At 36.8% G+C, this 23,277-nt stretch overlaps 1 protein-coding gene and 1 long non-coding RNA gene across 2 annotated transcripts in view; one reads left to right on the top strand and one right to left on the bottom strand.

Annotated features, from left to right (window-relative positions):
- The window catches only part of CARPA (Carbonic anhydrase-related protein A), a 30,604-nt gene extending 15,133 nt beyond the window's left edge, over positions 1 to 15,471 (bottom strand). Inside the window, exon 1 of the mRNA XM_020953113.2 lies at positions 8,556 to 15,471. Coding sequence (XP_020808772.1) covers positions 8,556 to 8,637 — 82 coding nt within the window. The 5' untranslated portion in view covers positions 8,638 to 15,471. The remainder of the gene's footprint in view (positions 1 to 8,555) is intronic.
- LOC110184536 (uncharacterized) overlaps positions 1 to 22,959 on the top strand; it is a 29,552-nt gene extending 6,593 nt beyond the window's left edge. The window contains exons 2-3 of the long non-coding RNA XR_002319706.2: positions 1,725 to 1,849; positions 22,881 to 22,959. This is a non-coding gene — a long non-coding RNA (uncharacterized LOC110184536). The remainder of the gene's footprint in view (positions 1 to 1,724; positions 1,850 to 22,880) is intronic.
- Positions 22,960 to 23,277: the final 318 nt, after the last annotated feature.

The raw sequence follows: 23,277 nt of genomic DNA, 5'->3' as shown, positions 1-23,277 counted from the left end.
ATAGATTCCGATAAGATTTTTAAAGCTAGTCCTGCCTGATTAATTATGAGACTAAGTTGGGAAAATTTAAAATCACAATTTGCATCTTAAATTTATTTCATACTTAAATTTATATTCAAGTTTTGTTAATAAACTTTATCTAAATGAAAGCAATTATTTGAAGTACTTAAAAAGATACCAATGGATGTATATATTGATTCATTTTCATTTCCAAATGTTTTCCACCCTTTTCGTCTTAGTAAATTCATCAAAAAAGACAAATTAATTGCCAGGCAAGTCACTCACTAGTCACTTTCTTATCAATAACAAGAGCGTTTAGATGGCTAAATTAACTCGGGTTTCCCCTCCATTTGCATAACCAGTAATTAAGTTGAACGTTAAATCAGAGACTGAACCTGAATCTTAATCTGAATCTGAATCACAAACGGAGGGGGAATGGGAAAGGATTATTATTCGATTGTTTGCCTTTCTTGTGTGCATGAAAATGGCGTAAAGATGGAATGTTTGGCTATCAAAAGTGAGGCAAATGTCCTCGACTTTGGTCAGGATACGCTGGGTTAGTCAGTCACGCACATCAGTGCTGTCGAAATGTCCTTTTTTTCTGGCATAACTTAAGATATTTTAGAGGATGTTTTTGGAATTAAATTAATGAAAATTTATGAATTATCTTAAAAAAATATTTAAAACCTATTTAACTATTAACTAAATTTGCCGTAAAATCCTTTTCACTTTCTAATAATTACAACCTTTATTAACATGGATAAGTTTCTTAGAAATTTTATTTAATATAAAAGAACAAACTTATTAATTAAAACTTATGAATTATCTTATATATTATTTAAAACCCACTTTTTTTTAATCTAATTCGTATTAGAATCCTTTTCACTTCCTAATAATTACAACCTTTATTATTATTGTTAAAAACTTTAGTTAATATAAAAGAACATTTCATTTTTTTACTAATAAGTAATAAGTAATAAGTAAGTAATTTATTCATTTAATTTTCTAAAGAAAATCGCAAATGTTTTTTTTTTACTGTTGGGCTTATTTTCAAGAAAACTATCATCACTGTTGGCGCATATATCCTGTATCCTGACGATGCCGTGCGTGGGTCCCATCAAAAGGCAAACACGCCCGGCAACATTTCAATGTCTAAATGAATTAAACAGGCAACAAACAAAGGGGATACCCAAAAAGGGGACGCCAAAAGGATGTGGATTGGGATGGAGGGTTTTAGCCCTTTTATGTGTAAATTATGGCTCCAATATAATATTGACAATGAATCAATAAAGGAAATGTCCTTAAAATTAATAGGCGACATTTTGATATAGAATTACTCGCTGTGTCATCGCTTTTAATTAAAATCTCTAGACGAGGCCGCGGATATGTATGTGTGCGTGTGTCTCTATAGTATATGTGTATAGTATATATCCTGGCATGTCCTCGGCGAAATTTATTGCTTCCTGCGAAGCGCTGATTAGTATCTGAAGCGCTGCTTCAGTTTATCAAACTGTCGCCTTGGCAGCCCCTCGAAGATTGACGACCATAACTCCCCCACGAATTTTCCACATTTTCCCCTCAGTTTTCCCTTCATTCTTTTTCCCTTAAAAAACCAAAAAAAGCAAAGCTTTCAGCGAGTTAATTTACTCGCAAACATTCGATCAGATTTTTCGCTGGGTTGTTGTTTGCTCATTTTTCACTTAAATTTTTAATTTGTTTTGCAGGCTGAAGCTGAGAGCTCACACGGAATTGCGATGGAAAGCGCATTAAAACTGATTAGCTGCATAATGCATGACCAGGAAAAAGTGCGGAAAATTTGTGTGGAAAACTGCAGGCAGTCGAGAGACAGGTAAGCTTTTTAAAACTTTGTTTAAATATCAAAGAATTGGGGGGTTCTTTGATCATTTGCTTATTTTATATAATTTTTATAATAACATGATTGTTTTTAGGCCTCATAATGAATTTCGTTTTAATAGAATTGTATACAAAGTAACTGGAAAAACTCTCTTAAATAATAATAAATAATATTCTGTAGAGGAAAATTTTCTTTGACCATTTAGTCTACAATTTACATGTTCACAAAAGGCAAGGCAAGGCAACAAATTAACCCAAAAATTGTGGGACTGAAAACAATTTCCAAGCCATTACATGAATTTTCTAAATAGTTGTTTAACTTTTACCATTCCTCTCTCTTGTCCAAGGAAACTTTGTACGCATTCCGCACTTCATTTCCTTCTTGCATTTCATTTTATTTTTTTGGTTCGCGTAAAATACTTTTGTTTGCTTCCTGGCGCCAAAAAATAAAAATTCCCATTTCATCTTCTCGGGTAAATTAAAAAATGGGTCAGAACAAATAATAGGAATGGGAATGCTGATGAACAAAGTGAAGGGAAATAAACGTTCAACTCACGCGATGAGTTAACAGCAAAAGTTGATGTTTGTGCTGCTGGTTGATTTGTTATTTTTTCGCATGCTGCTGCGGAAAATGCGTTAAAAAATCCACTCGAAAGCGTTGATTGAAAAGCAATTTTCCTCGAATAAGGATCTTGGTTGTGGGAAATAATAATACGAAAGCGAAGAGAGAGAGGTTTGTTCAATCACAACAAAATATGAAGAAGCTGTGATGAGATACAGAAGAATCTTAAGGATATTGATATGGAAAGCTGAAAACTATAAATTTTAAAATGGGAAATTTAAATATTTAAGTTACATTTTGAAGCTGATCAAATATTCTATTACTTTCTATTTAATATCATATAATAAACAGCCATTTTTTCTTCCTAAAAAGTATATATTAAGTGGGCCTTAGATTTCCTTTACTTCCTTTAGTTATTTTCTCCAGGTGCACCCCACAAGTTAATTGGCCCAAATGCTCATGTTCAGGTGTAGGGAATTCTGGTAAAGTCGAGCAAATAGAACGCTTGAAAACCATAATTTGGCTAAAACCGTCTAGACATTCGCCGCTCGCAACTAACCAACTATCTTAATTTGTTGGTGCCAACAAACTTTTACCAACTTTGCGCTCCCAACTCCATTTGGAGAGAAGACGAAGAAAAAAAAACGAGTAAAGAAAGGCAGGCCAAGACCGGGGGAAAAGTGGCTTGAAAAGCTGAAAAGAAAAGCGCCGAATAAGGCTCAAGAGGAAGTTGTGGCCGCCGCTTTCCTCCTGGTCCTGCTCCTGCTCCTGATCCTGCTGCTGCTTGGCATATACAATTTCGATAATAAGCAACAGTATCCACAGTGCACTTTCCTGTTCCAAACCCAAGGGCCAGTGAGGGGTTAAAGGGTGAAAGGTGTACAGTACACACGTGTGTGTGTGCAGTTTTTTGTTTTTGAAAGGGGGGAGAGGAGCTAATGCGAGTCACGTCAACGCCGCTACATGCGAAATCGTTTTTGGAAAACTTTTTTCCACTCCCCAGCAAAAAAAAATAAAGAGGGAACTTCATCCTGAAAATATCTGCGGTGGCTCAATTAGTGGCATTGGCCTTAAAAAGGGCCGACAGCCAAAGAGACTCCTGTTGGTAAAAAAGGGGTTTTTCTTTTACATTTTAAAATAGTTTTGCTTCAATTTAAATACATGGTTATTATAAATATTTATGAGTCACTAAAACTGTTAAAGAAATTCTGTGAAATTCAAGCATTTATTAAACATTTCTCCTACTAACCAAGTATGATTGGTAATAAAATTAATGTAAAATAGGCACAGAAAATAATGCTAAGCATTTCCCGATTATATATATATATATATATATATATATATATATATATATATATATATATATATATATATATATATTAGACTATGTATCTAGGATATAGAGAACTATCCTGTCGGGAGACGTCCTATATCCTTGATTTAAAAGTTTCGAATTTATCTAATATTTCTTATAAACCAAGTTCAATTGGTTACAAAATCAAAGAACAATCTCCTCACAGAAAATGAAGTTAAATCCTAACCAATTAAAGTATAGTATTATATACTATCTATTCTATCTATACTATCTGTAATATGTCTAAATATAGTACACATTATGACTAGGACTTAAAGAAATATCCTGTCTGGAGTCGCTTAATGTCCTTGATTCTTATTTCAAGCATTTATAAAACATTTCTTACTAGCCAAATTCAATCCTCACAGAAAATGAAGTCAAACAGAAAATCAAGTCAAACTTTACCCAATTAAAGTATAGTATATAATATTTCTAGGCCATGAAGAATTATCCTGTCTAGAGTCACTCGATATCCTTACGAAGCAGATTGAGACAGCCACTTAAACTCGATCGGTGGTCAAATCGAGGGGTTTACTCCCTCTGGCTGACATATTGGCATTTCTTAATGCCAAACAGACAAAAGCACAATCAGCTAAGCACTTCAAGGAGCGGAAAAGTGGAAAGCCGGAAAAGTGGAGTCAAACTGGGGGGAACGGAGCGAGGGATAAAAAGGCAATGGCTCTCGGCACTTGGCTCTCGCCATGTCAAAGTGATTTTTCACCTCAAGGGCAAATTTAACACAATAATTTGCACAATTTGTCAAAACAACCCTCTGGCTAAATGGTATCATAAACCACGAGTCCTTTTTGTGTGTGTGTGTGTGTGCCAGAGTTGATTGTCCTGCATGCATTTCAGCCATAGTTCGCCTTTGTTACGCCCCCTCACAAAACGCTTTCCGCTTTTCCTAGTTTTCCCCGCCTTACATTTTTATGGGACGACTTCCACGGAAAAGGCCTTTGGATTATTATCTATGTAGCTCCCTTTCCAGTTTCGTATGATTAGTCGGCTTTTAGATTTAAAGTAACCTGATTTGGTAAAAGCATTTCTGTTTTATTGCTACGAATTTGGGAATTGAATTGAAAGGTATTACTTTAGTTATTTTAGGAGTTATATATTTGGCTAAATTTTTATTTAAAAGTAATTTTAAAATGTATTCTAGAATCCTTTTGTGCTAAAGGTCCTTTTCCTGATTCTGGTCATTTCTTTGGCACTCGATTAAAAAATATTAAATATTTTGAAGTGCAATTTTATTAAATTAATATATATATTTAAGCCTTTTTTAACAGATTTTTAATCTAATCTAGGGTAGGTATATGTTAGGTAAAACTTATGTTTAAATAAGGGCTTTAGGTTTTTATAATTTTAGTTTAAAATTTGCAGGGATTTCCATCTCTTTAAATTGTATATAATCTAATCAGGTCGATATAATCTAGCTTTGTTCGCTAAAAACAAAATATGTACACATATTTTAAACATTTTCTAAGGGGGAATAGTTAAAAATAATTCCACAAAAAAGTTTAATTTGTATATATTGTTATTTTACCATTCAACCTACGAAAAAAGAAGAATAGAAAACATTTTAAAAATGAATTTAAAGTACTTATTGGCTTAATTATGATTTATTTCAATTTTCAACTGTTCTAAAAATGATCATAAAAAATATCTTTCAAAACTGCAAGGATTTAGAGTTTTTGGTTCTTTAAAAATAACTTCCATTTTTATTTTTTAAACATTTCCCTAGCTCTCTGCTCTGACATCTTAAGGTTTTCCTAGGATTTTTCCTCTGCCTTCAAAGATCCTACAAAAATCATGTATATTATAAAACTTAAATACTTTTCCGGAGATTATAAATCATAATAAAAAAAAAAATTTAACTCATAGATTATAAAAAAAAGAATACAATATATTGTTTTATATTTATGAAAAGAGCATTTGCAGTTGGCTTTTTCATGATTCCGAGTTTCGGTTTAATATTTTCATATTTATGACTGGCAATGTTTTGTCGCCATTTCACGCACACACACACACACACACACATTGAGAGCTTCACAGGGGCTTCCCCTGTTTGGCATTTTCAGTGTTTTCACGCCCATTTTCCACTGGCCTTTTCTCCTTCGCTCGTTTTTCAGTTTTGCACTTTTGCAGTTTATGCAATTTCAGTTTTTGCATCCAGTTGGTTATTTTTCCCAATGTTTTTGTTGTCTGACCGCAGTGTGGAATTGTTGTTGTAGTTGTTGTTATTATTATTATAGTTGTTGTTGTTGTTGTTTTGTTAGTTGCCCCGATTATTTTTTATTTGCACTTGTTTATACTGCAATTTTTATAATAAACGCCATCGTGTCGCGCATCGTGACAAGTTTGCAGCCTGATTTTCCGCGGCCCTGCGCGATCCGTCTGCGGTTTTTATCACTAATGCGCTCTGTTCGATATATGTAAAAACATTATGAATATAAGATTTAAATTTTGTATAAATACATGTATGATGCAGTGTATATTCATGGAAATTGAATAGGAAAAAATGTGTGAGGAATTAAATCATGAGCCTGATGAACTGTGTCTCTCTCGCTGTGTGTGTGTGTGTGTCGGGAGTTTTGCCATTTTTAATTCAGTTTTTGTTTTTAAATTTTTTTGTTTGGTTACCACTTCAATTGGTAATAATTGTTGCCTTGTGTTTTTCCCAGAAATATATATACATATATATATATATTTGTATGAAAAGTTTCCGAGTGGCAATCGCTTGTTGAAAGTTTCCTTTAGAGTTGTAGATAAATTTTAAAATGCCTTGCATTGATTGAAGCTTTAGCTTTAGACTACAAAATTTACGATTTTTATTATTTGATCGGATTAAAGTCAAAAATCTGAGGCTTAAATTGTTTTCATTTCAATTAAAATTCCATAAGTGGCAGTAAGCACATTTATTTATTATTTCTTTGCCTTGCATTTTAAACATAAAAAATCTCTGGTTTATTTTTAGTTGTGTTGTCTTTAATTCTAAACATTTTGTGAGTCTCTGTGAGGTCAGAGGTTGAGCTACTTGAGCGTTAATTTGTTTCCACTTGCAAACATTACACCGCTGCCTAGGAGCTATTTTTCTTTACATTTTTGTGTAAATATATTTATGTATGTTTTCCCTGCCCCATTCCTTTAGTTTTTGCTGCAGCTTCTGTTTGGAGTGGGGGTGTGTTTTTGTGTGCAACAAAATGCATTAACTCAGCTAAAGTTGTCCGAGAACATCCTGCCACACGTCCTTTTGTCCTGGCTCCAGGGTCCAGCATTCTGAGTCCTGAGTCCTGAGTCCTTTTGTCCCAGCAGACTCTGCTTTTTGTCCCATTCCGCTCGATCCTTCGTCCCTTTTCTCTCTCTGTTTGTGGCAAGTGTCGGTGCGTTTTTGTTGCGGTTCTGGGATTCGACTCCGCATCCTATCTATATGTGTGAATGTGAATGTATTCGGTAGTCACTGCTTGACAGGAATGTGTTCGAGTGTGCTATTGTGTGTGTGGCTGCCAAAATCCTTTTAAACTTGCCTCGCAAAACATTTTACATTCGATGACGTTTTCATTGCAAGATGCAACGTCAACAATAAACACAAACACACTGAGCGAATTTCCTAAAGAATTTGTGCCTCTTGAAGGAGGAAAATAGTTCGGAATTATGGTTTCTTAAGCTTAAAATACAGATCTGTTTTCTTTGTTCGCGAAGTAATAGTCATAACAATTAATTATTTAATTAATAGCCTTTTCTTTTTGAAACATTTAGTCATCTTCTCCTTATTTCTTTTTAATTATTCATAAATAAATAGACTGGAATTAGATGTAAGATTAAGTATACGTCCCTTCTTCATATAAAATTACTTTTTCAGTTGTGATCCTTGTTAGATTTTTCTACTCAAAAGACAGGTTAAAATTAGTTAGTTTGTCACTTTTCTTAATAGCTTATTCTCTTTTAAAATAGTTTTTTTTATGAACGAGTTTCTTTTTTAAAATATATTCATAAACATAAAGGGTTAAGAATGATATTTAAGAGAAAACATAAGGCTATTTGTTTTACATGATATATATTATATCCTTGTTAGATTCCTTTATCCAAAAGACAGGTTAAAAGAACTCTCTTTGATAGTTTTCCTAATAGCTTATTCTTTTTGAAACAACCAGTCGTATTTATAAATAAATATAGTTGACAATTATAATTATAATAAAATATAAAGCTACTTAATGTTCTTGTTCTGGTATGATATTTATTTCTATGTTCACATCCTAGTTAGATTCTTCTAATCCAAAGACACATTAAAAGAACTTTCTTTGCAGATCTCCTTAAAAGTGATTTTTCTGTTAAATAATCAGTCTTTTTATAGACAACTTTTTTTTTATGTATACCATACATAAATAAATAGTAAAGAATTATAATTAAGAGAATGTCTATGTCCTGATATGATATTTATACAAAAAACCTTTGCCTTTTCAAGTACTTGATTGAGATTTTTTGGCTTTAACTTTATTACAATTTTGAAATTTAAATAATAAGCAGCATATGAATTGTTACTCTACTAGATTTTTGACCAGTGCTTTGCCCCCAGAACCGGCAGCAAAATCAAATTTGCTACCAAAAAAAGGAAAACCCTTAGTAGAAAGAGTAGAAAGCAGAAAGAAATCGACTGAAAAAGAAAGTAAAGTCCACTGCATCGGTCTGACCCAAGAATTGAGTGAATTGGAGGTCCTTTCGGCTGGAGTCCTTTGACCAAACCGTCTTCCCTTCGATCCCCCCTTTTGTTGGGCATATTTCACTTACCGGAACTGCAGAGCAGAACGATTGCTGAGCAAGCGATAAATCCTGCCGTGGAGCAGCAGAATGTATGTCCTGGCGACGGCATCGCTGTCTCTCTATTTTCGACGTGGGGGTTAACTATTGGACGTGGATCTGTTGGAGTCACTTTTCTATACTTTTTATTAGTATTTGTATTTTCGATGTTTTACTTTTATATATTTGTGATTTGAATTTCGTATTCTTTTTGCTGGTGGGTCGGATTGCGCACACAAAAATAGTCTGCAGTTAGATCTGGCACTTGAGTCTCGATTCGGTCAGTTGGAGCATCAGTTTCAGTTTCAGTTTCGATTTCAGTTTCAGTTTCATCTTAATTTCCATCTTCATTGCTCAACTTCTGCTGGGCCATTGGCCAGCCACCTCCTCCGCCTTCACTTTGCCACTTTGCATATATGCAAATTTTAATTTCCGCTACTGGCATCCTTCATTTCCGTCCTTCAAGCGTTGGTTCTTTCTTTCTTTCTTTCCTTCTTTCTCTTCCCGCCCCCCGAACACACTCTTTGCACTCGAAAAAAATTTGTGAAAATAAGAAAAGAACTAGATGGCAGGCATTGCGAACCGCTGACCTTTGACCGTGACCACTGCCTTTCGAGTATATTTCGCGCTTTTTGCGAGTATCGCCAGTGAGAGAGAGCGCTGTTGCAAGGGACACGCGTCCGCCTGTGCCTGATGCCGAATTGAAACTGAACCGAACTGTCAGTGGCATCAGCGCCAAAGGATATGCAACGTCCTGTCGGCAGGCGCGCAGTAGCAACAGCAGCAGCAGCAGCAGCAGCAGCGGTAGCAATAGTAGAACAACAACAGCAGTCGCTTGCCGAAAGGATATTCTTGCTCGGCTTGCTCGCTGTGTTCGGGGGCAAGGACGAACGTGTACGAAGCAGCTAGCGAAGACGAACGAAGTCGTAGAGCCGAAGGCACACGATTATGAGTTGGAATTTGGGGAATAATGGGTTCAAAGGAACCGGCATCGCGAGTCCTTGTGGGAACACTGTGAGGGAATACAGGGAAATACTGGAGAGTTAGGATGTTACTATATATTTTATGTTCATTTGAGGGTTTAAAATATAACATAAAATACAAATTGAGAATATTCCATAAATATTAAAGGAAAATAAAACATTATAAAATGTAAATAAAATAAAAAAAAAACTGTCTTAAAAATTACTATAAGAACAAATAATTGTTGTCACCAAAGGTTATTTGTTTTTAAAGCTAAACAAAATATGCTTTTGGATGAATATTTTTGCCCTAGTAATAAAATTATCAAATAATATCGTGATGTTTTAAATATTATATTTCAATAATATAAAATATAAATTACCATCAGCTTTCTGCTTATATATATTTAAAGGTTTTTAAGTAAAAACTATATTTCAATGGTGATATACCATTATATTTAATATTTTGTATTTTAATTTGTATCTTTACCAAGTGTTCCCTTTATTCCTTTTGACCTTTATATGCATATCTAGTCAGAAGGAAAATAAATATAGTATTCTATATATATATACATATATATTGAAAAAATTAAGAATAACATTTTATTATTTATACAATTTATCAACAACATAATTTTCCATAAGAAATATTACATATATTAGCTATTATTAGCAACATTACCAAACTGTTCCCAGATCAAACCATACTGTTCCCAGTGGATTGCCTCTTATACAAAGGATTCTGCTCTTCTACTCCTTTGTGTGGCTTCGTGGGTGCCGTGTTCGTGGGAAAAAGGACACGAGGTGCTGGCGTCGCTGCCGACGCCTGCGCGACTTTGGGGCGACGAGTGGCAAGGATCCGGCGAATTACAGCGCTTGGTAGCCACGTGCAAGGAGCACGCTGTGTTGTCCTGATTGTCCTGGGCTATGGTTGTGTGGTTTTTTTTGCTCTCCCTCCTATTTTTTTTTTATTTTTGTTGCTTTTTTTGTCTATTTTTTTGTGTTATCCTGGCGCTTCCTTTGCTCAACTTTTGTTGTTGCTGTAGTCCTGCTGGCAATCAGCGAAACGTTACGTGCGTTGCCAGCTTTTTTTTTGTGTTCTCCAGAATAGAGGGGGAATAGAGAGGGGTGTCTAAGGGGCACCTTATCAGTGGCGAAGAAGACGGCGAGGAGGACTCGTCCTCGGAGTCCTTCGTCCTGTGCCGTTCGGCGTGAGTCGTCGTTTCTTCTTCAGCTTGATATAAATTCTTATTGGCGCATTACAAATTGTCGTCGTATATGTGAGTGTATGTGGGAGGGCGCACATAATGTAATCGCCTTACATAACAAGGATATGGGGGACAGGACATAAGGACATAAGGCATAAGCAATTTTTCTTCTTGCCTCGCGACGCAACACAGATTTGGGGCCTTTGTTTTGCCAGTAATTAGATTTTCATCTCATTTGCATACAAATGAAAGCGAGTGTCGAGTCGATGAATCGCAAATCAGGCTTCGAAGAGTGCGCATAAATTAGCGCCAAAATAAAATATATATATTATATATATAGATATATCTATAGAGAGGGGGAATGAGAGTGGCCTTTTGTCGGCTTAAATAACATATTAATGTGCGGCCTAAGCGCTTACACAGTTTCCATTTTAAAATCCAAATCGAATCAAGGAGACGGCGACAGCGACTAATCCATAAACTCGCTCTCACCGCGTAATTCAATTCAAATGTCTCGCTGCATTATTAACGGCATTTCAATCAAAGTCACTCGTCAGGCAGTCGGTCCCCCCCTCCCCCCTCCAAAAAAAACCCCTCCCACGACTCCCACAATGCGTTGCGTTCGAAGCCAATCACTTGACATTGCAATTGAATGCGAAGGCAGCAGACCCACAAGAGCAGCTAATGGTAACAATAACGAAAATCGAACAATTGCTACCAGCCAAAAGTCAGCAATGTCCTTTAAATACTCTAATTTTGGTTCAGGAAGGAAGGTAGATATTTTGGGGAGTATTCGATTGATTGGGGTTTCTTTTTCAAATATTTCTTTACTTACTTCTTAATATCTTTATTTCTATATTTATTTGCTTGTTTTTATATCCTTACTTCTTTATTTACCTTCTAACTATTTATATTATATATTTTTATTGTCTTACATTAAAAGGAAAGGAATTAACAAGGAAATTTGCAGGATAGGTGCAAAAATATCTTACAGTTTTTTATATTTCTTAATATGTTATTTATTTAATAAACTTATGCTAGTTTGAAAAAAAATATTTTCTGGGGCTGTAAAAGTAATTTCTGTAAACAACCTTTTAAAGTCCTTTAAAAGCTATTCAAAATTTATCCTAGAAAACTTGGTATTGTTAAAAAATATCAACCTAAACATACTTTTAAAGCTAATTAGGTTTTTTCAGACTTAAGGCATATTTTTTAGGGGCTTAAAAGATCAAGTGCTTTCCAAAACTCTCAAAAAATATCCTTAGGTGTGAAGAAGTTACAATTTTGGTTCCAGTTTCTTGCCTTTTTAAAATATTTAAGTAAAACTAGAATATTTAAAGACTTATACTTTGTATAGAAATGATTTTACCGAAAAACAGGATCATTTTGGGCTCTAAACTCTTCGTTGCTGCAGTTGGTTTAATATATATCTTATATATATAATTTTTTTTATTTAAATTATAGTGTATATATATATATTTGCTTATATATTTTATTTTAAGTATCACAAATCGGCACGCTTTCTGCCTGATGCTCATTGTAATTGTCAGGCATTCGGTATTGATTAAGGCCGTAAGCGCCCAAAAAAGTATGCTACGTATTTTTGAGTGCGCATACAATTCCATAGAAACTGACAGCTACACGAACACAAACACATGCAGCAGACACAGATACTAACATACAGTCACAATTGCATTCGCACATTGCAATTGCAGGCAATGCAATTGAATTCGTGGCAGTTTTAATGTAATTAGTTTTTACACCTTGCCAAACCGACACGGCGAATTGAATGTGTGCGGGTTTGAGTGTGGGTGTTAGTGTGGGTGTGGGTGGCAAGGATAATGGGTGGCTGGGCAACTGGGTGGCTCGCTCGCTCGCTCGCAGACACTGCGCATTTTCTAATTAAAAACGCCAACGGCAATTGCCATTGGCCTGCGTACCCCAGGAGCAGCATCCTCATCGTCATTGCCATTTCCGTGTGGAATCAGCAAATGTCCCTGCTCCCTGCTCCTTGACCCCTCGCCCCCATTTTCCACCTCATTTCCTCGCGCGAACTCCGCCCCACCCCCCCGGCGACAGCAGGAACTACGGCTAATTGGCAACAAGACAAATCGGTGTGGCAATTTGCTGAGAATTATGCGACAAGATCAATTTGGCCAACGAATTGGTTGCGAATGGGGCAGGTTCAAGGTCTGCGATTGTTGTAAATTATCACCCAAGACAAGACAAAATTATATATATATATAAATAAATAAAAAGAAAGCTGGTTAAATTGGGACGAAAAAAAGAGGAAAGATTCTAAGGTAAAAGCCATAACCGGTTTTATGGCATTTTCGGTTCACGCCTTTCGCGCTCACGTTGTGCGTGATTTGAAATTAATATAACTAAAAGGTTTTATGGTTTTTATGGCGGCGCATTCAATCTTCGAGGTGTGTGTGCGTGTATATCTCACGGATACCTCTCGTGTTTCTATTTATGTTTTCTATTTTCTAGTTTTACAGTTCAACACCTTGAAAGTATTCCGTCGATTCTCCCCAAAGAAAGTAATCTATTAAGCTATTATTAAGATGAACTCAAAATATTTCAGAGCATTAAATTATTCAGAGAACCCTTCCCCTTGCTTTAAATATGTTTTTTTAAACTATATTTCAATCTATATTATAAAATAAAATTATTTTTAACAAACTAACAACAAATTTTAACTTGTTTAAATATATAATTCTGTATGCAGATTTAATACTCTATTCATAACTAATACAGGGACCCTTTCCAAATTCAATTTGATTGCTTTTTGACTGAGTTATGCCATTTATAAACTATAATTATCATTCTAAAAATATCAATAAATATTGGCTTAAAGTTTTATTCAATTTTTCAAATTTAATAATTAAAAATTAAATGTATTTTCTATGTTCAATCTAGAGAATTGTTAATCTACTAAAAACTAGCACAGAACAGTTTTTCAAATGGAAATCAATGAATTTTTGGTTTGGTTATGATCAATTTTTTATTCTTAACGGTGTATACGGTGTTTCCGTTTCCTGAAGATGGCTTCCGTTCATTCTTTTCATTTCCGCTTTCTCTGCCTTGGCATTTTCTTTAAAAATTTTGATGTAAATATGTATATGTGCTTAGGTTTTTCTTTCATCGATAAGTTCGCGGAAAAACTAGAGACTAGAAAATGACCGCAGTGCGTTCTATTCCATTTCATATCGTTTGTTACATTCCGTTCCGTTTCTATGGCCAGCGGTGCATTTGTGTTGGGGGTTTTTGAAGCGGAAGTCCGCTTGTGTTTGTATTGTGTGAGTGTGTGTGGCTACAACTCACAAACACAACAACAAGAGCAGAGTACACATACACACGCACACATGCAATGTGATGGATGAAGCCTGGCTTTAACCCTTAGGCCAACACTGCAGCTGGAAAGCGGACAGCTAGGTGCTCGAAATTAAATTGGAAGTTCAACTCCAGGCACTGACAATTTAATTTCAGCAAGGGCAAAACCCCTTAAAGATTAAAGCTTTTCCTTAAATAATTCGGGTTAGCAACTAAAATAATATAAATACAGGTTAAGCAGGGCCATTTCACCAATATTCCAAGCAATGTAATTTATATTTAGTTATTTATTTACATTTGCTTGTGTAAATCCAGCAATGATCATTGCTCAAGTTGCCAAGGAGTCGTTGTCCTGTCCAGCGGCTATGCTACCTTTTGCCTTTTAATTCGGTTTACACAAATATTTCCGTTTCCGTTTTAGTTTAAAGCGCCATATCCGCTTTCCATTTTTCCTGCAACACAATCTTCCGACTGCCTGTTGTGGTGTTGTTGCTGTTGTGTGTGTGGTCTTCAGGTGTAAACATTATCTGCATTTTCACGCTCCAAGCTGAAATTTATTGCCGATGCTGCAAGGACGAGGTGGAGGATGAGGATCTCAGGGAGCTGAGGGTGCCACATCCTCCTATCTTTGCGGTCTGGGCAATCGAAGAGCAACTTTATCGCTGCAATTGCGTCTCATCTTCCAGCACTTGGCTGTTGCTTTCTCTCTCTCGTTCGCTTTTGGTCCCTGGATCCTTGGATCCTTGGGTGTTTGTGTGTGTGTGTGCATTACGCTAAATTACATTTTGAATATTGAATTGACGCTGCTGCTAACCTGACCTTACTTGGTCTACCTTTCGCTCTCTCTACTCGGTTCCCCCCGACCGCCATCTGTCTGGGAAATCGAATTCGTTTGTTGCATTCCTTGAATTGAATTTTTGCGGTTCCATCGTCATCGTTTTCGTCCTCGTCCTCGTCCTTTCGTTCGTTTTTTTTTTTCTTTTTGCATTCACCTGGCTGTCTTGCGGTCGTCCTTCACCCATGCTCCCCCAAGTCCTAGTGCTCCTTCATCTAATTTGCCGGTGACGCAAACAAATTCGCTGCACAACCTGGCAATTTTCCGAGTTTGTCGAGCTTTTCCGGCGTGGCTTGATGGCATCACTTTCATTGCGATTGCGATTGTGATTGTGATTGCTTTGTATGGCGCCCATGGGGACTCTCTTAGCTATGCGATGTTAGAACCAACATTTTGGCTAATGAAATACGAGTTTAAAATTGCACCAAGATCAGACTTTGCTAATAATATATATAAATCAATCATGCATAGAAAGGAAGTCAAGGTTTTTAACTTAGCCATAAGTACAATTTCTGATTAAAATTAATTCGATCTTCCTCAAGCACCCCGATGCTATTAAGCACATTGCAAAATTCAACATTTTGGCTTTGAAATAAGAGTTTAAAATTGCACCAAGCTCAGACTTTGGTAATAATTTATAAATCAATCATAGACAGAAAGGTAGATTAGGTTTTAACATAGTTATAAGTAGAATTTCTGATAAAAATTTATTCGATACCAACCAAGCAACCGACGAGTCATAAAAAGTTAATGAAATAAATAGAAAGTACAGCCAATTGTAGATAAAAAATAAAAAGTGATAAAACATAAGCATGTTCAAAAAAAATATATATATATTAACCAAAGTAAGAAAAGGATGCCGACCAGTTCACACAACTTTCGGAGACTGACTGAGAAATGTTGCATTTCACTGACGCAGGTAAACTTAGACGAGGTGATTTTTAGAGATGGGGAAAGATTGATAATAGTATCGAAATTATTATGAGATATTTATTTGTATCGATGTTTCCAGGAGGCTCTCGATGATTTCGTCTTATTACTAACTTTAGGGAAATCAGGGTTATTGCGGTTTAAAATATATTAAAAAATATATTTATTAATTGTATTAATTGTATATAGAACATCTTTAGCTATTATTTGATGGCTTATATCACATATTCTTTTTTATAGATAGAATATATATATATATATATTACGTATACGATAGTTTTCTGCTGTTTTTAATTCAAATTGATAAAGTACACAATTTTCTTCTAGAAGTGTGGCCACGTTGCTCACTTAAAGTAAACTTCTATTGAAATTTGAAACAAGTAATTAATCTTTTCTAAGCTTTAAATAATCCGTTTTTTTACTGGTAGAATAAGCAACAACTTCTTAAATAAAATATAAAAATGTTAGGAATATTATATATATTTTGATTCATTCAAAAATTATAAATAAATATAAGCCCTTGATATTAATAGGGGCTTAAGTCAAACATTTAACATCGTAATAAAATAACATAATTTCAAGAGATTATCAGAATGAAAAACATATCTCTTACCACTTTCAAAATTAAGGGCTTATATTTATTTATATTTTTGATGATTACTAAATAGTTTTATTATTTCCTATAAATATTTGTAATAAGACCCCTTTCGAGGGCCTTATTAATTGTATTGGCTTTCAGCTTAAGTCTGTCTTATATATATATGTATATTCAATCCTTGATACTTAACTCGAGTATCCTGTGAATATAAATCATGATCCCTGACCATCTTTGATTATTCCCCCATCAAAGACCCGGCACAAATCAAATCTTTGGGCATTAACAGCTAGCAGCAACTGATTTGGACTTCGGAGTCGGGGAGTCCGAGACTGAAGTCTTTAGGCAGATTAAGGACGGCATTACTTGGTCGTCATGTGTGTGTGTGGAGTATCCTTTTGGGACACTGGGTGGGGGGCTGGCTGAGTGCCTGAAGAGCTGCCTGAACAGCCTTTTCTTATACGGTCACGCACATGGCGCTCAACATTTCGCAGACACGCAACACCTGACGCCCCAAGGGGTGAGCCTGTGTGTGAGTGTCCTTTTGGGCGTGGGTTTCGCCTCCTTCTTGGCCTTCTCCTCTTTTATTACTCCGGTGACGAGCCTTTTGTTTATCCTTGTGTATGTGTGTGGGTGCCTGCGCCCCGACTTGACTTGTAATAAAATGTAATTTTAATGTGTTAATTCAGTTGGTTTTGTCGTGTCAGTCAGGGGTCAGTCGAGTGAGTCCAGTGAGTCTCGAGTGACTCCTTGGCTGTTCGAATCGAATAGGAAAAAGCTTTAGAAAAGGAAAAAGTAAAGTATATGGAAAGGAAATAGACGGCGAAACATTCGCCGCTTTCAATTAACAACTTTTTGCACAAAAGCAAAACGACTCTTTGCCATGTTTAACAACGTGCAGCGATGCCTAATTGATTTGCAGGTCCTTAAGTCCAAGTTGTAGTCCTCTGCTCTCTCTCTCTCTCTCTCTCTCGTTCCACAACTCAAGGCCAGACAATGCACTGCACCTGCTCTCTTCTGCCCCCTTGGACTTTGGGCTCATTTGTTGCCAATTAGTTGTGGGCCACCGCAGTCAATTGGAAATTTTCCTGCAGACAGGAACAGGTAGGAAAATGGCTGACCAACCGGGGAGGAGGGCGAGAGTAAAGGAGGAAAGGCACAATGACAACACAAAGTTGGCCAGGATGCCCTTATCCTTCTCTAGCTTCTCTGCTTCCTTCTTCGCCGTCGACATCCTGTTGCTGCGGCCTGGTCCTCCTGTTTTGGTTATCCATTTATCGATGCGGCAAACTTTCGTAATGACTTTGAAAATAAAAACAAGGCAACAAATATAAAGAAAAGGAGAGGGAAATCGGTACAGTGTATATATAGGTAGGGTATAGAATAGGAAATAAAACAACGGCGAAAAGGTCTGCGAAATTATCTGCAAACTATTGACAATAATGAGCTTTCCTAATGAGTAGTGAAATGGTAATGGAAATGGCAACGGAAATGGTATAGGAGATAGGGAGGCGCAAATGACAAAAGTTTTTTGCCTATCTCTGACCGATGGACATTGGCAAAATGTTTGCAAAAATTATATTGTTTGCTGTTAATTAAGTGCCTCGAAAGACTGGTCGTCTGCCAAATGGAATAAGTTTTGTCCAGAGAGGAGAATGGGTTCATCAATAAGTTGGGACGTTTCTTTTTTTGTAATCAGAACAAAATATTAAAACTAGCAATTAATAATGTTACTGAAAAGAACAGAAAACCACAAGACTGGCAATCAAAGCCGAGTGAAGGGCAGGACATACAGCGGACACACCTAAGACATAAGCCGCTATCATTCACTCTTAATCCCTTTAAGGACACTTGACGTGTGCACAACCAACAGCAGGAAACAGGAGCAGGGTCAGGAGCAACAACAACAACAGCCACAAGCTGGCACACCTAGAACCATAGACCTTAGTCCTTCGTCCTTATTCCAGAAGCCACGGACTCTGCGCTAAACTAAAAGTCAGTCAAGTTGACCAGAAGTGCTGGGGGAGTTTATAAAATAAAATGACGAGGACAAAGGATGATAGCAATGATGATGATGTTGCCAGAGACAGATAGAGAGTGTAGGAATATCAAAAACAAAATATATTATAAATACTTAACCATTGTAAAAATCTTCACTTAAAGATAGGTATCGCAAACATTTAATTTCTTAATTTTCGGTTTATTTTTGCTTACTTTTACCTTCGAGTAAGTAATAAACCCGGCTTTCCTTTAAGTGTATCAGCTGATGAAGATAATGGCTGCTGGAAAAATGGAAACATCAAGGAAATAGCTGGAAGAGCCGGCGTGGAAAGTGAAATAAAACAAAATACTCCCACACACACTGAAGGGCTCCTTCTTCTTTTTGCTACTCTACCTGTCGAGTTGTATCCTTTGTGTGTGTGTGTGAGTGTCCTTGTGCGGAAATCTGAGACCTGAAATCATCCACTTAAAAGCTAAGGGTCGATAAGTTACTGATGCCTGACAGTTTATGGAGACTAAAATTGCGGCGACGGGCCTCGCCTACATACTTACACACACACACACAGAAAACACATGTACTCCTTGGCTATATATTTAGTCATATATATCTATGTTTATATATCTGTACAGACAGGTATGGCCACTTGAAGTGGCCAGACAAGAGGCGTTTTATTTATGGTCTGTTGTGGGTTAAGGTTGAGCGGCCTTTCAAGGTGTCGTCTCGTCTCGTCTCGTCTCGTTTCGTTTCATTTTGTTTCGGCTCGTCAAGAGCCACAGCAAAGGGGTTAAAAGAATAGAAAGGGGATAGAAAATAACATTTCCAGCCAGGATAATGATTCATTTAAGCTTAGCATAAGGTATAGCAGAGATAATTTCCATTGTAATAACTGAACAGTTTATAATAGGCAGAACTATTTGAGGTACAAAATATTGAAGTTCCCTTAAAAGGATGTCTCCATTTTAACCTCAACTGTGAACTGTGTGAGTTGTAAGGTATCCAGGACCTTGTTTTCACCTCTTGGCCACTGTAGTCCTTAAAGTTTTGTTTTTATTTTGTGGAAAGCAGGACAGAGTGAGGAGAGAGAGGGAGAAACAGTGTCCTGCACTGGCTACATTTATTGTGGCATAAATTTGCACTTTGTTGTGGTTTGCCGTCTGGCAATGTTGTCATCATTCCCAACATCATCATCATCATTGTCATCATTGTTCCTTCCAGCAACTTCATTGTCACATCTTGCCGGCGATTTGCTATTTAGCCGGCAAATTGTTTCATGTTTCGGCTTGTCTGGCAATTTGTGGCCGAACTGAGAGAGATGGCCAGCAAATGGTGGCTTAGGGAAGTTCCCTTCTTATTTTTTAAACTTCAAATCAGCTTAAAGTATCACTGTACTTTGGGTTCCGCCCTCCTTTAGCCTTCGTTCGTTCTTTGCATTTTCCGCATGGAAAACAATTAAAAAGTTGGCGCCCCGACAACATTTTTGGCGGCTGCCTCAAGATGAACACACTCACTCACTCTCTCTTTGGCTGATGGCTGCGGAAAACTCAACTTGTGGCACGTTCGCCAGGCCAAAGGAGAGAGAGAGTGAGAGAGTCGGGTGTGTGGAAAAGACAATGACACAAATCAAAAAGTTTTCCCCATCTTCTTCTGCATTTCCCACCGTTTTTTGGATTTTCCATCCTCTTTACGGCTTTCGGCTGCTTTCTTCCACTAATTGCATGCTAATTGCTGCACTCACGCACTTTTCCCCCTTCACAGACACACATGGCGTATACGTGATTTATTTGTTTGGCTCCCCAAATGCTGTTAGCCAAGGACTAGGCTTGTCTTGTATATATTTTTTTAGAAAAGGAACTCTATTAACTTGAAGGATCCTTCAGAAAACTCTTTAAAGTTGAGATATTATAAAGTTTCTTACAGGTTTATATTTCCTTTGAGGTATTGAGACATTATTAGGAGTTGGCATAGTCTTCCTCTCTAACTTTTTAGCTGCCTAATCGGGCATGTCAATATTTATAAAATATTTTTAAACTACGTGGCAGACAAAGTTGAAAACCAATTGCCCGACAACTGACAGATGTTGTTGCTGCCACTGCCACTGCCACCATGGGGTAGGGTCAAGAGCTGTGTGTTTGAAAGCCAATCCGTTTACTTTCATTGACAGTTGCGACACATGCGTTGGAGAGCCTTTCCCTCTTGGCTCCATTTTTGTTTTTTTGTCGGAATCGAATGGGATATGGGGGGCGGGAGGTCATTCAATAAAACAAGTATCGCCATTTGTTGTTCCCGAGCCTGAGCCGTGTCACCAGAGGGTGAAAAGCACTCAAATTAATAAACTCCATAAAATGCGAGGCAGACAGTTCGTTCGTTCGGTTATGAACAACACCAAGAACGTGGGCAGCGTGTGTGTGTGTGTGTGTGCTGCGTTAAGTGGCCCCTCCCGGAAGGGATTCCGTTCCTCCGTTTCTGTAAATCAATGTGGAAGCTGGACAGCGGCGTCCAGACAGACTGACACGGCGAGAGGGGGCTTGCTCTTGGCCTTTCTCACTCAGTCAGTCAAACTTTTGTTTTCACAATGGGTGATCCCCCAAGGGAAGTGGGTAACATGAACCTGGCAAACTGGGGATTGCGTTGCTTCAACTCCCCACTGTCAATTGGGCCGCTCTTCATTCAGTCTGTTCCCGACAGGCAGTGGGCTCTGTTTGTCAATGTTTTTTCATTTAAATAGTCCTCGGGGAGCAGCAAAAAAAAAATGTAAAAAACAAGCAACAAAAAGGAAAACAGGAAAAGGGGTGCTGGCAAAAAAAGAGAGAGAGCGTGGAAAAGCGTTTGGGGGCATTTGGGAAAATGGTGTGATTTAAAATCGTCTAATTAACAGCTATAAATCTGTAAAGTCTAGCCCCAAAGGCAACAGATTTTCATGTGGCTTATTCTAATGTATACTTATATGGGATTACTTTATTAAATTATTGAATAAGTTTAATATTGTTTTAATTTAGATGGTAGAAATTAATAATAGAAATCTTTAGCTGCCTCTCAACTCGTTGTCTTTGCTCGTTCTTCTCTCGTCCCTTTCGGCGTTTCTTACTCGTTGCTTAGATCCTCGTTAGCTCGCTTATCTCAAGGACTCTTGCTAGGATATTTTGGATATACTTCAAGTCTATAGTAAAAACTCATTATTCAAGAAAAATAGCTTAAAACTAGGTGTAGGTAATCTCCAGCTATTTCTCATATCGTTGTATTTACTCGTCCTTTTGTCATCCCTTTTGGAGTTTCTTACTTATTGCTTAGATCCTCGTTTTTTCGGTTATCCTAAGGCCTCTTGCCAGGATATTTTTGGGTCTATAAAAAATACATTAATCAGTAAAAATAGCTTAAAACTAGGATGTGGAGGTATTTACTATAGAAATCTCCAGCTAGTTCTGAGCTCATTATCCTTCTGTCGTTCCTTTCGGAGTTTCTTATTTGTTGCTTGGATACTCGCTTGCTCACTTATTCCAAGGACTCTATAAAAAACGCATTAATCAAGAAAAACAAGCTTAAGAACTAATCAAAAATTAATTTGAGTAAATAATGGTTAATTAAAGTGATTCTTTTCAAAACACTCATTTTCTGTCAGTGCAAAATGTCCAGAGATAGTGGAGACTAAGTTGCTGGCAATTCAATTTGTTAACCAGCGGCAAATTGAAGCTACTTTTGTTGCTGTTGTTGGGCAATTTGCCAGCCAAATCTTTAGGTGAACAGGTGAGAGAAGTGCAGGTGGCAAAGTGGGCAACAGAGGCCCCCCCAAAAGGTATGGTGTGCATTTACTTAGAGCCAAGTTGGCACTCCTCCCTTGGGCCCATCAACTGTCTCCAGTTTTGGCAGCTGGCAAAAGTTGCCGCCGACACTTTGCCTTCTTTTTGCTTTTTGTGCTTTTTTGCTGTTACTTTCTTTTTCTAGCTGTGCTGGCTTTACCTCAACTCGGGAAGAAGATTTTGCAGCTGCGACTGCATTTCATTAGCCAACAACAGCATCAGCAGCGGCTGCCACTTTTTGCATAAGTTAGTAAATATGAAAATTTTGCAGCTAAGCAAAACAAAAGCAACAACAAAGACAGCACACACACACAGAAATAAAAAATAAGCAGCAAAGGAAAGAAATCTGGAGTCAAGAATGAGATGACAAAAGTTGCCCGGTGAAAGTTTGTCGCTTTTTTTTTGGGGGTTTTTGGCTTCTTATCCCCAAAAACTGGGAAATAGAGAGAGTGGTATTCCTGTCAGCGGCAGACCACAAAGCGTTAATCTTCTGCCCTTAACCCGCTAAGAGAATATGGGGCTTTAATGGGAATGTTAGAGCAATAGGAAAAAGATGTGGGCTTTAGATGGAAAACTGATTTTATAAGTGAGAAACCAAGCAGATTAAAAACTAGTAATTACTTAAAGATTTAAAGATTTTATTTTATATTTTAGATTGGATAATAATCAAGGAAGTTACGCCAAAATAAAACCAACGAGTTGAGTAAGCGGAACAAGGAACAAGGAATAAAAAGGACGAACGAACGACGAGTAAAGTCGACAAGGAATACAACAAGTAAAATCCAAACTACGAGTGAGTAACGATCCCTAATCTACATTCATTTTATAAATAAAAACCTATAGAAATAGAAGCATACTAGATATCTATTTTAAATATCAAAAGTTAGAACCATTGAAGCGAACCAATTACAAGTAGGACAGGCATCGGCCAAATGTCAATCAATTTGTGTAACAACTTTCAGTTGACGGCCACTCAATCTTACAACTTACAACACACACGTCATAAATGCGTATATATATAGATGTACAAAAAAACATATATATATATATA

The sequence above is a fragment of the Drosophila serrata genome, unplaced genomic scaffold, assembly GCF_035046125.1.
Source record: "Drosophila serrata isolate PLE 108 unplaced genomic scaffold, ASM3504612v1 contig_362, whole genome shotgun sequence".
Lineage (NCBI taxonomy): Eukaryota > Metazoa > Arthropoda > Insecta > Diptera > Drosophilidae > Drosophila > Drosophila serrata.
Note: the sequence above shows the minus strand (reverse complement) of the source record. Positions and strands in the feature narration are given on the sequence as shown.